Genomic DNA, 16463 nt, shown 5'->3' with positions numbered 1-16463 from the left:
TTGCGGAGCACAGGCTCCAGACGCGCAGGCTTAGCAGCCATGGCTCACGGGCCTAGCCGCTCCGCGGCACGTGGAATCTTCCCGGACCGGGGCGCAAACCCGCGTCCCCTGCATCAGCAGGCGGGCTCTCAACCACTGCGCCACCAGGGAAGCCCCTTGTTTACTTTTAACAATCTCCAACTATGAAATTGTGTGGCTATATGCATAGTCTACTAGGTCATATGCATAGTCTACTAGAACGTAAGCTGCGTGAGGGTAGCAACTCTGTCTGTATTATACACTATGAAATTCCCAGTGCCCAAGCACCAGGCTGCAACACAGTAAGAACTATGAAGAAAAAAATATATTATTGCAATCCTGGAGCTAGATGTTGACATGAATCCGTGGAGGGAGACAAGATGAGGGGAGGGAGGGAGAGCAATGGAGCACACGGCACAAAGAGAATGACCAGGGCCCATGTGGTTGCCAGACTTGCATCTGGACCTCATTTCCAGTCTGGGCTGTCCCTGTGACACATGCTTTCCATGCTTGGACTTGGACACTTTCACAATAAAAGATCGGCAGTAAATGCTTCAAGATGCCAGTATTGTGTTAAAGCAGTAGACTATGTTTTCTACACTTTCTGTAGTGTAGTTAGAAGATTTAGAATAATTTTTAAAGATCCTTGCACATATTACTGGGTATAATTTTACTGCAGATTCTTAGTTGGGGTAAACTTCAGGTTGCTGCGGTAAAGGCACTGGCCAACTGATGAAATCATCTTCTCCTCCGCAGAGGGCCCTGTCCAGTCTCACACAGCCTGTGTCATCTCTGCTCCCTAAGGCACAGGGCATCAGGTGTCACTAATTCCCACCCCCACTCTCCTCCCAATCTGCTTAGTTGCCCCACCAGCTATTAGAGAAGTGCCTGGATTGATTCAGGGTTTAGAGGTGTTGGCTGATGTGCAACTGCAGAGTCACACAAATTAAAAGCAAACAGAGCCAAGCCACAAAAGATCTAACCAGTGCTGGCCAAGGGCCGCCTCCGACCTAACACACCAGTTAAGCAAGAGTGTCTCACATCCTGTCTGATGTGAGAGATCAGTAACAGACCTAGATGACAAAAGATGGCAACCTTGTTTGCCAAAAGGCATCTACTGCAACATGACCACCACCGGTCCACTCTAGAGCTCTCTGTTATATTTCTTCCCTGCTACCCTTATTTCCACCTCTGTTCCTCCCACAGGCAATCATCCCACTGTTAAATGTCTTATTTTGTGTGCATGTTTCTAACTTATGCAAAAGGGATTATTCTGTATCCCATTGTTCTTGCTTTCGCTCAGTAGTTTAGTTGTTCAGATCCACCCACGTTGCCATGTGCACATCCAATTTGCTGCTTTCAGTAATGATCCATGGTGTGGGTCCATCACATTTCACCAAAACATCTTCCCACTGATAGCAGCTACTTAGCCTCCAACTCCCACCAACAGTGCTGCCGTGAACAGCCCTGTACATAGTCCCTTAAGTACCTGTGTGAGAATTTCCATAAGACATGTCCTGGAGGGGAACTGCAGGGTCCCAGGACATACGAACACTTCGTTTAGCAAAATAGCACCAGATTACTCCTGACACATGGCTGTACAGCTCCTCTATCCCAGGGTTTCTCAACCTCAGCACTACTGACATTTTGGACCAGATTATCTTTGTTCTGGGGCTGTCCTGTGCACTGTAGGATGTTTGGGAGGATCTCTGGCCTCCAGCCCCTAGATGAAACGGCATACTCTCCCTCAGTTGCGGTGACAAAAAAAAAAAAAAATGTCTCCCAACACTACCAAAGGTCCCCAAGAGGGGCAAAATCACCCCCAGTTGAAAACCAGTGCTCTATCCCCTTTCTGCAACACTTGGCATCATCCAGCTAATTTTTTCTCTGATTACCAATTATTTTAAGCACCTTCTCATATGCTTGACAGTTTTTAAGGATTTTCTGTAATGTTAATTCTGTTAAGGTTGCTGGCCTCTTTTTGTTGATTTGCGGGAATGCCCTCTGTATTCTTGATATTTGTCCTTTATTGGAGTTGACATAGCAAGTATCTTCTCCCATCCTTTCCACTAATTAACTCTATCCACAGTGCTCTTCACTGACAGAAATCCTAAATTTTCATCTATGAGAGTCATCAGTATTTTGCTGTATGGTTTGTCCTTTGGAACTTTTATTAAAGAAGTCCTTCCTGCCCCTAGGTCACAAGATTTTTCCCTCTATTAGCTTTACACATTTACCTTTTATAACTTGGTCTTGAATCCATATGGAGCCCAACCTTCTATGTGGAATTGTGTAGGAAACCACTTTTATGTCTCCTACAGTGAATCCGCCTTTCCCCTGCCAATCTGTGATGCCACTTTGACTGTAAACTAAGTCTCCTTATATGTGTGAGTTTGTCCCCAAGCTCTGCATTGATCTAATAATCTAGTCCTGCCCCAATACCCATAAACGTGTTTTCATAACTGACAGGCAAGGCCCCCCTCATTCTTCAGTGAACTATTATTTTTCCACCTAAAATTTAGTGTAAATTTATCAAATTTACCAAAATATCCAACTGCCATTCTTGTTGAGGTTGCACTAACTTTATAAAATGATTTGAGGAAAATGAACATTTTTATAATATTAAGTTATCCCACCTAGGATTATTCAGCTTTTCTTCTACATCTTCTATTTTCTTTTTTACAGTTTTCATTAAAGACGTCTTTGTATACTTGCTGAAGTTGATGCCTGGAATCGCCCTGGCCCAAAGAGGCAGCAAAAGCACAATCACTTGCTCACCCAGAAATCTATGGTCCCCAAGGCAGCAAGGCCCCACTGTGCACGATACCTCAGGAGAAGTCTGACAGCCTGAATCCCCATTTTCTTGAGGGGATATTAGTTTTAAAAATTGACATCTAAAAATTCTCATCAATCTACAGCTGGTAACTTACCACCGACACCTTAATGAACAGAATAGATTGACGGGCCATGCTTAAATCTGCATGTCTTCCAAGAAAAATCAGGTTCAACCACATTGGAGGTGAAAGCATTCGGGGAGATTGCACCTGCTCTTCTGAGTCAGTCACCCGATGCAACCAGCTGGCCCTGGAAAGACACGCGGTGCTTTCCATGTCACCGGAAGGCTGTATGAGAGCTCTCCGGGGTAAAGCCCACCTCGTCTGCTGGGGGCCTGTACACCTCGGCCACTGCTTCCCACCAGCGTGCAGGGGGCCAAAGGCAGGACTGTGCAAAGTGGGCTTTGAAGGGGTTTCAAGCTGGCTTTCGCCAGTACGAGTCCTTTTCTCCTCCTCTGTGTTCAACAGCAATCATCCTAGCAGGCTTGCTGACCCCAGCAGAGGTCCCAAATAGACACGTCGAGCAAACTTTAAATGGCTTTATTAAAGGCTGTTAATATAAAATACAACCAAGTTATGAGTAGTCAGTAAGAAGTTTCCATTTTTGAAAACATATATCAAAGAAAGGGAGGCTGCTGTGACACCCACGGGGCGGGTGCGGCTGGGTGCCACACCCTGCTGTCCCCAGAGCGGGTGGCACTCCCAAGCCCAGAGGGCAGGGGCAGCAGGGGCGGGGGCGGGGGGGGGGTCGCAGGTGAAAGAACTGAGACTGGTCTCTAGCCTCCTGGTGGAGATTTTCCAATGACGGTCACCAAAAGCAAGACACTGAATCCTTGAGCTGAACCCCAGGGGCAGACAACAGGGTGGCCAGAGGGAGGGGATGCAAAACCACATTAGGCTTCAACGGAAAAGTGTGTGTTTTTAAAATGATAACTAGAAACTTCTGGTTTTAGAAACGCCCTCTTGATACATGGCAAAAAGGGGGCAAAACGTATAAGTTTAATTTTTCCTTTACTTGGACACACTAAACATAGATTCCCAGGAGGGCAGTGAAAGGAATCGTCTTTGCATAGGCTGCCCGGGCTTAAGAGGAGAATCTGCGGGGTCGGGCGGGATGGAGACCCATGAGCTCGTGTCCTCCAGGCCTTCACCTCTCCCTCTCACGCTTCTGCGCTTCCGAAAGCAAAGCAAAGCAACACGACTTCAGAACTCCCTCTAGGACTTCCCAAGTTGTGGGTTTACATTTAATCTCAGGAGGCTGTACCTCTACGGAACTTTAAACACTGTTACGGATAACTGAATACTCTTGGGTACTGGACCCCAGATGGTGTTAAAGAAGGGGGAAGCTCTCAAAAGTCCCCGTGCCCCTCCTTTCCCAGGAGAACCTGAAGGGAATACTGGGTCTTATGAGAAAGTGGGAAAGAAATCAGAGTCACCTCCCGAAAGAACAGACACCTCAGCTCGGGCTAACTGTCCCGGGATGCAGATCTTTCTTCCCTGCTACGCCAACGCCAAGGAATGCAAACTCCCTTCTAGACATCTTTTTTTCTTACGGGGACCCTGCTGGCAAGCATGGGTTCTAAGGTCACTGCCCTCAAAGCTGGAAGCGAGGGCAGGTGTCGAGCCCAGCTCCGAGGCTCAGCAGCTGACCTGCAGGGCTGGCACCCGGCTGGGATTTCGTTTTCCCCTCATTGCCGTGCTAGGAATCTTTTTTTCTCTTGAGTGTTTCAACTATACTTAAACAGTACAGAAGGGACATGTATTCACCACGATACCGTCGGTCACCAAAGGAGGAAGGTCAGATGCAAGACCCCAAGGGGCCAAATGCAGTTCAGGGACAGGATGCAATTGGCAGAAACCAAACCAGAAGTTGGCGAGGCCACAGCTTTGGCAGAAACTTTCTGGAAAACACAAGTCGCCACGTGCTTCACCTTGGAGCCAGATAAAATATTCTAAAAACCATTTCAGAAGGTCCTATGGAACAGAAAGGCATCGTAAAAAGACACACTTTGATACTGAAACTAGGTGCTCACTGGCAGGACTCGCAGGGATTAAGGCGTCAGGTGAGGAGAACACAGTGAGAGGCAACGTGGAGACCACGCTCGGGCACGACTGCAGGCTCGCACCACCCGGGGCCGCGGGGTAGCGGCTCCCCGCCCGGTCCTCCCGGGCAGCCTCGGAGCTGCCCTAACGCCCCTCCCCAGCAGCAGGGAACACAGGTCAAGCGGGCAGCCGAGTCCACCTCCAGGAGATGCTGTTGCCATGACCACGAAGGTCTCCAGGGGGCGCCGCTCGGGCCATGCAGAAACTCGACTCCGCTTCTGCTGGCGGTCAGGGTTGAGGGAGTGTCCACTGTGACGCAGCTTGACCAGTCCTTGGGTTGAAGGACATCCAGTGCCCCTAACAGCTTCACGCTGGAAGGTTCTAACACAACTAATCAGAAGGGCCTGGTCTGCCAGCAACACCCACAGGTGCCCAGGACAGGAAACACCCAACAGGCCCCAGAAGTAGCAAAGAACTTCCAAAGGGAAACTGGTACAAACCCAAGAAAAGTGGTAGCCCTACAACTGCTACATCTAGGTACAAAATAATGTAAAGTTAATACAAAACTTCTAAACATGCAACTCGTTAATAAACAATGATGAATAGTTTGAATAAGTACCACGGCAGCCTAAAGACAACCTCCATCACATGCCAACAACCTGTTTCCTGGAAATGACGTGAGAATGAAGGGTGGCACGTGACGCAGAAGCGTGGCTTCAGCAAGGGAAGCCTGGACAGCCGGAGCATGGCGTCGAGGACTCCCGCCACGTGGGGCAGGTCTCCCCATGGGCACAGCCAGCAGCCAGCACCGTTATTGCTGAGGACAGCCACCCACTGAAAGGAGCCCCGTGCATTTCTAAAAGGGAGGGGATACAGGAGAGGAGATGGAAATCACTTTATGATTTTTGTGACAGGGTTGAGAAACATCTTTCTCTGAGGAGGGGGAAAATTGGGTGGAGCTAGAACAGAACGTTTATTTACAAGGTTCACCGAATTCCTAAGAGTTTTTAAAAATTCCAAATGTAAAACTTCTGTTAATCAAATCGTTGAAAATAGCACAGGTATCTGTTCTTACCAAAACGGGAAAAATCTGGAAAGCTGGACAAGGCAAAATTTACCAGTTTCCAAACGGTTAAGAAAAGAGCGCACAGAAACTATCAAAAGACACAGGGGGACGCTGCCCTTCTCCTTCGCCACACCGCTTCGGAAAACGTTTTGGGATTCTTGGTTTGTTTTGTCTAACACATTTTACCAATTGTCCAGAAAATCAAATCCTGTCTTCAAGATGACATTACTTGAGCTGACCTGTAGAAGGGACAAAAACACCAAAATAAGGCATGAGACTAAGTTAGCATAAGCTAAAAACAGCACCTCATTTAAAATGACCCAAATGAAATAGCCTGCTCCCGTCTCAGAGGCTCCCTGACCTCAATTTGCCTCAGTGCTGGGAACCAGAAAATTAAATAAAGCTCAGTGCAAGCCACACTCCACCAGGATCCAACACGCACCCCGCCCCGTCCCCAGGCGTGTCCGAGGGCAGCCTGCGGAACTACCCACAGAGAAAAGGAGAAGAACGGAGCTTTTCTATTGCTGAATGATGGGCACGTTAAAATTTAGTCACTGTGGAGTGAGAGAACAAGTTACAAGTTTCATATGAGCCTAACATGAAACACACACACACACACTGACAGACGAAACAAAATAAAATAAATTACCAAGTTAAGGGAGTGAAAAATACGGAGAAAGGATGTAAAGTTTATTCTTTTCAGATGATGCGGAAGGTTCTGGAGTGATCTTCCCTAACCCAGGGCCACTCTTCAGGTCACAGACTGCCCACTCACAGACACGGGGTTGGTTTAAAGGGCCGTCTGTGAGCACAGGCCGCTAATTCAGACACATTTGCACAGGCTTCCGCCAGCCGCCTGAGGTGAGAGGCCCGTCTCCCAGGTCTAACATGAGTGCGTGTTTCCCTGGTGGCCGCAGTCTTCCCGAGCGAGGGAGCCTTGACCCTGTGCTCTCCACACACCGGCAAACAGAAGATGCTGACGCGGAGGCCGCAGAGCTGAACGGCTCCCTCTGAAGCACGTCCCAGGCCCAGTTCTGCCGCCTCTCGGGTTGAGCCAGAGCCCGAAAAGCCAAAGGCGTTCAGGCACACGTTCCTTTTTCTGGTTTCCTACCAGTGTCTTACGTGCAGCCGCACTGCACGCTGTGCTGTGCACTCATAAATCTGTTCTTTCAAAGGGTTTCAGGTGCTCTGTCCTACTCACAGCCCCCAACCCCACACACACGCTTTCCTGCGTCTTGTTACAATGAAGACCCTCACGCAGCTTATATAGATGCTTCCTTCGGAGGAAGTAGACCCCACTGCGGAGTGTCGGAGAGAGAACACCGGGCAGGAAGATTAGGGCGGAGATGGAGCCGGGCACCAGAGCAGCAAGGGAGGGGCCCAAAGTGCCGGCCTAAGGTGGCGGGAGGCCCTGAAAGGAGGGACAGGCTGGACGATGGAAGGCAGAGGGCCTCCCGTTCCAGGGCTCCCCTTCTTCGGGAGGACAACTGACTAGGTCATCTGCTTAGAGAGGCGTGGACATGCCTGGAACCCCAATCCAGGAAACACCCAGAGGATGACCACAGCTCAACAACAAAACCCACAACCAGGGGCTGCCCTGCTGGCGCAGTGGTTAAGAACCCGCCTGCCACTGCAGGGGACACGGGTTTGATCTCTGGTCCGGGAGGATCCCACATGCCACGGAGCAACTAAGCCCATGCACCGCAACTACTGGGCCTGCGCTCTAGAGCCCACGAGCCACAACTACTGAGCCTGCGCTCTAGAGCCCACGAGCCACAACTACTGAGCCCGCATGCTGCAACTACTGAAGCCTGCGCACCTAGAGCCCGTGCTCCGCAACAAGAGAAGCCACCGCAATGAGAAGCCCGTGCGCCACAACTACAGAGCCTGCCCTCTAGAGCCCGCGAGCCACAGCTACTGAAGCCCTCAAGCCTAGAGCCCGTGCTCCACAACAAGAGAAGCCACCGCAATGAGAAGCCCGCGCACTGCAACGAAGAGTAGCCCCCACTCGCCGCAACTAGAGAAAGCCTGCGTGCTGCAACGAAGACCCAATGCAGCCAAAAATAAATAAAATAAATAAATTTATTAAAAACAAAACAAAACACAGCCTCCCTCTGAAATACACCTACCTATTTATTTATTTATTTATTTATTTATTTATTTATTCATTTTCTCTTCTCTTTGCTGAGTTTTCTCAAGCAATGCAGAACAGCTGATAAAGACAACAGTTGGCGCTCCACAAAACTGGGAAAACATGGAGAAGCCACCCGTGCTGCCTATTCTCTTGTAGGGCTCTTTCTTCACGACACACGGCACTGCAGCCAGTGAACCTCTCACATCTTTCTCTTCCTTTTCCTCTGTTCCCAGAAAGAAGTCCTTTCTTAAGGACTCCTCCCTGGACACCTAACCCTGTTTTGCGTGGAAATGAGAAGTGGCCCATCATTCCTGAGGCAAGTCTCCCGTGGTCCCCAAACAAGCACGGCTGCTCTCCTGGCAGAGGCTTGGGGTCCCAGCCACTTCCCCCATGTCCCTTGGGACATCTGCGGGTCCCTTCCTCACCGACACTGCAGCCCAGCCTCCCAGGCCACTGCGTGGAGACGGCATCCAAATCCCACCCACACTGCCGCCTTCCCCCTCGAGTCCTCTGCTCACTGCCCCCTGCGTCCCTTCCGTACCTGCCCTCACACAACTGGGGAAGGGCGGTGGGCATCTGGGACACAACCACGGAACAGGCAAACGGGTCACGGCACCAGACGGCTTCACAGAACACGTCTCCTGCCTGTGTGTTGGTCGCCAAGCTGAGCGACAACCCAGCAGACCTGAACCCAGAAGTCCTCCGAGGGATGGCAGAGGAAGGAGAAAATGGGGGCATCTGTGGTCCGCCCACCCACGTGAGGTGGCCCTGGCCACTCGGGAGGAAGGAGCCCCTGGCCGGAAGCAAGGCACCCACCTGTACAGGCACGGGTTCCGAGAACAGAGCACCCTCCGTGTCCCCCACGGGCTCGGAGGCGGCGGCTTCGCTCAGCGGGCTGCTGCAGGCCTGGGCGGGCTGGGGTCTCTCTCGCTCCACGCTGACGCTGGGCAGGACCCCCTGCTCCTGGCGCAGGCTGCTGGACTTTTCCACCTTGGCCTCCCTGGCCTTCGGGGCGGGCTCCTGCCGGTAACAGACAGGCAAGACCTTTTCCCCTTTCTCCATAGACTTGATCTGGCTGGGGGTCAGCGACTGGAACTCGGCCTCAGGGCCCTCCCCCCGGGACCGCTCTGCATTGATCTTCCAGAAGGACGCTTCCTCTTCCTTCCGGGCGGCGGGACCCAGAGCATCCAGGCTGGAGGACTTGCTGCCCTGGGAGGGTCGGAGGGCCTGCGAGCCCTGAGGGGCTTTGGACAGCGGCCTGGGCTCGGTGGAAGTGCTGCAGCTCGGCTCTTGGATGGACAAGAAGGACACGCTGAACTCCATCTGACTCTAGCGGGATGCGGGGAGGGAGGGAAAGAAAAGAGCGACACATGCGGTCAACGGGACAGGTGTGCCGGCCCACACGTCCCCCCAGTGGCAACAGCGCCGCCTGCTGTCCATTTGCTGGCACTGCCTGTACGCCATCACAGCCCTGAAACGCGGCACAAGCTGTCACATCCTGTCACACTGGAGGCTACGAACAGCTCGGACTCCTGAATCTGACTGACGACTAAGGCCTCTGCTTGGTGGGCAGATCACCCACCCGCCTCTTCAGGAGGGACTCCCGCCCCTTCCTGAGGAGGGTGACTGCCCCCCAGGGGGTGACAAGGAAGGGTGCACAGTCAGCACGACAGCACTGCAGTGAGGGTCAAAACCCAGAACCAAGTCCCCACCTCACGGGCCTCTGCCTTCCTGACCGATGGCAGCCAGCAAGGGTGAAGGAAAAACCAGCAGCCAGACCCTGCTTCCCTGGACTAAAGCAAGAAAGTCAAGGGCAGGCCTGTGCGCGGCTGCAAAGACGTGATCCCCCTCCCACGCCTCCATCCCACACTCCGCCTGCACGCCCGCTACACACTGCATGTTTGTGTGCCCCAGATTCACATGTTGAAGGTCTAACTCCCGAAGTTAGTATTTGGAGGCAGGGCCTTTAGGAGGTTTAGGTGAGGTCATGAGGGTGGAGCCCCCAGGACAGGATTAGTGCCCCGAGAGATGCTCTCTTTCTGCACCATGTGAGGACACAGTGAGAAGGCGGCTGTCTGCAAGTCAGGAAGAGGGTCTCCCCAGGACCAACCCTGCTGGCACCGTGACCTCGGACTCCCAGCCCCAGAACTGTGAGAAGCAGACGTCTGTTACTGGATGCCCCCAGTCTGCGGTATCTGTCACAGCTGCCCGAGCTGACAAGACAGTCTTCCTCTCCCGTGATCTCCTCGGTGCTATCCTGCTGCTCTCAGCTGGTCCTGGCCCTGTTAGGTGGGGAACCCCTGAGGGCAGGGCAGGGTCCACACCCCACATCCAAGTGCCCCAGAAACACTTTCCTTGATCTGATGCTGCTAACCACTGTGACCTCTAAAAGTGGTAGGGCTGAGCTGTTCTGACCAACAAACCACTGAGTGGAAACCTAACGCCTCCTTACAGTGAAGCACCCTGGAGGGTGGCGTCCCCAAGCCCTGCAGAGTGAGCAGTCTGCTGCCTCAGGCATCTCTCAAATTAAACTGGAACATTCTTCTCTTCCTCTCCACTTCTGCTCCCTCATACAGTCCCTTCCTCTTCTTCTTTTAAAAATAAAAGTATTAAAACTACATACTAAAATGTGAGGAATTAGAAAAAAATCATTCATAACCTTTCCCTCTTCCCATAATCTCTATTAGTTTGTGTAGTTTCGTGTAATCTTTCTCAGATACGTATTTTATGACGCTGCAGTTCTGTTATGCATATAATTTTGGGTATCGTTTCTTCACTTAACCAGAAGCGTCATCAATGGTGTTATGTTGCCTTTGTAATCATTAGTTTGAATGGGCACAAGATACTTCATTGAGTGGCTGTCCCACCATCTACTTTCCCATTTTCTTTTATCAGTTTGCTGCTTTTAATTTCTGTTGTTATAACTGAGGCTTCCAGAACATCTTCATGGATACAGCTCTCCCCCATTTGGAGTTGATTTCTTCAGACAGATTTCCGGAAGTGAAGTACCGAACTACAACAGGTTTAAACCTTTCTTTTATTGTGGTTTTGGGTGCATACCAAATTTGTTTGCCAGGGGCTGCCCTGATTTCTAACGCTGCCAGCTATGTATCAGAGCAGAGCAGCAACTGCAGCCACTGCTTCCGTGTTGTCACTGAGTATAATTTACAACTGTGCTAACATGGTTCCCTATTACTTTAATGCATACGCCTTCACTTCTCTCTGGCTGAGACTTCTCCTAAAAGCCCAGATTCTGATGGCCACAGGTCTCTCTTCAAGATGGTGAGGCCACAAGGAACTCCAGCTCCAAACACAAGCACAGGCTGCCTTGAAGCTCAGGGTTATAAGAAATAGAACCCACGAGAAAACATCAAAGCCCATTCAGAGCCTCATAGCGTAGCACAGCAACAGGTGTGCAGAGGGCAAAGCGGAGAGAGACCTGCACAGAGGGTCTGTGCAGACCGGCACTCCCCAGCCTGAGGCGCTTGTCTGCTCCACTGCTGGAGCGGATGGGGGCTGGGTGCTGAGGCTCAGGCTTCGGGGGTCAGACCCTGGGGAGGGGACTGGGCCTTCATCAGAAAACAAGACAAATCTCAAGTAAACAAACTAACCTATCACCTAAAAGGATTAGAAAAAGAAGAACAAAATCCTAAAGTCAGCAGAAGGAAGGAAATAATAAATATCAGGGAGGAAATAAATAAAACACAGGTTAGGGGCTTCCCTGGTGGCGCAGTGGTTGAGAGTCCGCCTGCCGATGCAGGAGACACAGGTTTGTGCCCCGGTCCAGGAAGATCCCACATGCCGCGGAGCGGCTGGGCCCGTGAGCCATGGCCGCTGAGCCTGCGTGTCCGGAGCCTGTGCTCCGCAACGGGAGGGGCCACAACAGTGAGAGGCCCGCGTACCGAAAAAAAAAAAAAACAGAGGTTAAAAAAAACATAGAAAAAATTAACAAAACCAAGAGCTGGTTCTTTGAAAGGGTAAACAAAATTGACAAACCTCTAGCCAGGCTCACCAAGAAGAAAAGAGAAAGAACCCAAATAAAATAAGAAATGAAAAAGGAGAAATCTCAACTGTTACTGTAGAAATACAAAAAAACCATAAGAGAATTCTATGAACAATTACATGCCAACAAATTTGACAACCTAGAAGAAATGGACAACTTTCTAGAAACTTACAGACCACCAAAATTGAATCAAGAAGAAATAGATAATTTGAACAGACTGATCACTAGAAGTGAAGTAGAATCTGTAATAAAAAAAATTCCTACAAACAAAAGTCCAGGACCAGATGGCTTCACAGGTGAATTCTACCAAACATACAAAGAAGAATTTATACTGATTCTTCTCAAACTCTTCCAAAAGATTGAAGAGGAGGGAACACTCCCAAAGACATTCTATGAAGCCACCATCACCCGGATACCAAAACCAGACAAAGACACCACTAAAAAAGAAAATTACAGGACAATATATTTCATGAATATAGATGCAAAAATTCTCAACAAAATATTAGCAAACCAAATCCAACAACACATAAAAAAGATCACACACCACAACCGAGTGGGATTCATCCCAGGTTCACAAGGATGGTTCAACATACGCAAATAAATCAACGCACACCACATTAACAAAAGAAAAGTCCAAAACCACATGATCATCTCAATAGATGCAGAAAAAGCATTTGACAAAATTCAACATTCATTCATGATTAAAAACTCTTACCAAAGTGGGAATAGAGGGAACATATCTCAACATAATAAAAGCCATTTATGACAAACCCACAGCCAATACAATACTCAACAGTGAAAAGCCGAAAGCCTTCCCACTAAAATCTGGAACAAGACAAGGATGTCCACTCTCTCCACTTCTCTTTCACATAGAATTGGAAGTCCTAGCCACAGCAATCAGACAAGAAAAAGAAATAAAAGGTATCCAAGTTGAAAGGGAAGAAGTAAAACTGTTACTATATGCAGATGACATGATACTATATATAGAAAACCCTAAGGACTCCACACAAAAACTACTAGATCTAATAAATGAATGCAGCAAAGTAGCAGGATACAAGATTAACGTTCAGAAATCAGTTGCATTCCTTTACACTAACAGTGAAATGTCAGAAAGGGAATGTAAAAAAAACCAAACAAACAAAAAAAAAGCTTTTTAAAATTACACCAAAAAGAAAAAAAAACCTAGGAATAAACCCGACCAAGGAGGTGATTTATACACTGAGAACTATAAAACATTAATAAAGGAAATAAAAGAGGATTCAAAGAAATGGAAATATATCCCATGCTCTTGGACTGGAAGAATGAACACTGCTAAAATGGCAATACTACCCAAAGCAATTTACAGATTCAATGAGATCCCTATCAAATTACCCATGACATTTTTCACAGAACTAGAACAAATAACCCAAAAATGTATATGGAACCATAAAAGATCCAGAATTGCTAGAGCAATCCTGAGGAAAAAATAAAAAACAAAGCAGGAGGCATAACTCTCCTAGACTTCAGACAATACTACAAAGCTACAGTAATCAAAACTGTGTGGTATCACTACAAAAACAGGCATACGGATAAATGGAACAGAATAAAGAACCCAGAAATAAACCCACACACGTACAGTCAATTGATCTTCAACAAAGGAGGCAAGAATATAAAATGGGAAAAAGACAGTCTCTTCAGCAAGTGGTGTTGGGAAAGTTGGACAGCCGCATGTAAATCAATGACGTTCGAACACACCCTCACACCATACACAAAAATAAACTCAAAATGGCTTAAAGACTTAAACATAAGACAAGACACCATAAAATTCCTAGAAGAGAACACAGGCAAAACATTCTCTGACATAAATCGTACCAATGTTTCCTTAGGTTGGTCTCCCAAGGCAACAGAAATAAAAACAAAAGTAAACAAATGGGACCTAGTCAAACTTACAAGCTTTTGTGCAGCAAAGAAAACCATAAAAAAACCCCGAAAAGGCAACCTACAGAATGGGAGAAAATATTTGCAAATGATGCAACCAACAAGGGCTTAATCTCCAAAATATACAAACAACTCATACAGCTCAACAACAAATAACCCGATCCAACAATGGGCAGGAGACCTTAACAAACATTTCTCCAGAGAAGACACATAGGTGGCCAGTAGGCACATGAAAAGATGCTCAACATCACTAATTATTAGAGAAATGCAAATCAGAACTACAGAGTGGCACCACCTCACACCGGTCAGAATGGTCATCACTAAAAAGTCTACAAATAACAAATGCTGGAGACGATGTGGAGAAAAGGGAACCCTCCTACACTGTTGGTGAGAATGTAAGTTGGTCCAGCCACTACACAAACCAGTATGGAGGTTCCTCAGAAAACTAAAAGTAGAATTGCCATATGACCCAGCAATCCCACTCCTGGGAATATACCCGGACAAAACTATAATTCAAAAAGAAACATGCACCCCTATGTTCACAGCAGCACTGTTCACAATAGCCAAGACATGGAAACATGTTTAGGAAACAACCTAAATGTCCATCGACAGATGAATGGATAAAGATGTGGTACATATAAACAATGGAATACTACTCAGTCATAAAAAGAATGAAAAAATGCCATTTGCAGCAACAGGGATGCAACTAGGGATTATTATACTAATTGAAGTAAGTCAGAAAGAGGAAGACAAATATCATATGATATCACTTATATGTGGAATCTAAAATGTGGCACAGGTGAACCTATCTACAAAACAGAAAAAGACTCACAGACATAGAGAACAGACTTGTGGTTGCCAGTGGGGAGGGAGAGGGATAGACTGGGAGTTTGGGGTTAGCAGATGTAAACTATTACATACAGGATGGATAAACAACAAGATCACAGCACAGGGAACTATATTGAATACCCTGTGATAAGCCATAATGGAAAAGAATATAAAGAAAGAATGTATGTATGTGTATAACTGAGTCTCTGCTGTACAGCAGAGAGTGGCACAACATTGTAAATCAACTGTACTTCAATAAAAAAATTTTTTTTTAATCTAGACATTAAAAAAAAAAAAATCAAAGCTCAGGTGCTGGAGCTCAGAACAAATGCAGACTCTGAGCACATCCAGTGCACCAGGCACAGTTTTCTTTGTTGTTGGGCTTTTCTCCTAAAAAGTTTTTATTCTACAACGGAGAAAATGGAGGTCTGGAGCAAATGAGTGAATTGTCCTAGGTCACTAGTCCATTAAGAGCAGCTGGGATTTCAATCTGGAGCAAGTGATTCCGAGGCCTGCAGCTGTGCTGGGCATCACACCACACCTAAAAAGCCAGTGGCCGCCAGGGACGATGTCCATGTGAACACCAGCGATCCCCATACGTGGCAGGACTTCTGTATGTCAGTGACCTAATCTGATTTTTAAAGGGCTGTTTCTGAGTGAGTCATTCTCAATACTCTGCATATTTCCAAACTCCACAATCAAATACAGGGAGAATGTGGGCACAGAGATGATGAGTTCTTTAAATAAGCAAAGTGCTAGAAATAGCTTGGAAGTGGGGACTGAGCCTGAGAGAAAAGAGTTGAGATTGATCTGGAAATTGCGGGGTAAAGAAAACACTTTGAGTGGTTCGTCAAACACTAGGCTCTTTTAGGATCAGCCATCTCTCCAGTGGGGAGAAGCTCCCGGAAAGCTGGGCTGAACATGAGTCTAGGCACAGGACCGCACTGGGCCGAGCCAGGGATGCTGGGGAGAGAAGTCAGCCACAGTGGTTCCAGGACTGCTTCAGGCCCTCGATCAGGGCACCGCGCAGCACTTAGCTGGCTGGAGTGACAACCTGAAACAGAACCACGGAGGCTTTCAGGGCTCCTTGGGCTACCAGAGCCCTCGTGAGAGCCCCTCAGGGAGGGGGACGTCTTGGTAGAAGAGAGGGCCACGCTGACGGGGATGGCTACTTGGTTTGGGGCGCCCCGGGGTGAAAATGGGGAAAACAAGAACTTACAGAAGAAAAAACGTTCTAGTGTGTCAGCTGCTGAGCCTTTTTGCCCAGGCATGTGTTGATTTCCATTCTGCAAATAAAATACGACTACAACCCCCTTTTAAGAAACAGTCCTCCTTGATCAGCTGCACTGGTGAGGGTCTCTTTCTTTCCCACTCCTCGCCCCAAAGGGCAAAGGTTTGTGGTTTGTGTTTAAAACACATGCCTGTTGGGAAGGGGCGGGCAAAGAAAGAAGAAGAGGGGCAAAGGGTCCTTTTTCCTGACCAGAGTTCATCTTACTTGGCTCCAAGACCCCAGAACGCCAGCAAAACTGGACCAGGACATGGTGAAGAGGGGCTTCTGGTCATTTTCAAAGACGCGCTGTTGTCCAGGTCACACAGAAGTGGCACCTGCACTGCAGCTCC

General features: G+C 48.3%; 1 protein-coding gene across 2 annotated transcripts in view; it reads right to left on the bottom strand.

Annotated features, from left to right (window-relative positions):
• Positions 1–3382: 3382 nt before the first annotated feature.
• The window catches only part of C16H1orf198 (chromosome 16 C1orf198 homolog), a 33549-nt gene continuing 20468 nt past the window's right edge, over positions 3383–16463 (bottom strand). For both annotated transcript variants that reach the window (XM_030839643.2, XM_030839644.2), the window contains 2 exons: positions 8912–9424; positions 3383–6200 (listed from right to left, as the gene is read on the bottom strand). In XM_030839643.2, coding sequence (XP_030695503.1) covers positions 6144–6200; positions 8912–9424 — 570 coding nt within the window. In that variant the 3' untranslated portion in view covers positions 3383–6143. The remainder of the gene's footprint in view (positions 6201–8911; positions 9425–16463) is intronic.

This window comes from Globicephala melas, chromosome 16 (genome assembly GCF_963455315.2).
Source record: "Globicephala melas chromosome 16, mGloMel1.2, whole genome shotgun sequence".
NCBI lineage: Eukaryota > Metazoa > Chordata > Mammalia > Artiodactyla > Delphinidae > Globicephala > Globicephala melas.
This window is presented reverse-complemented; position numbering and strand designations above follow the sequence as displayed.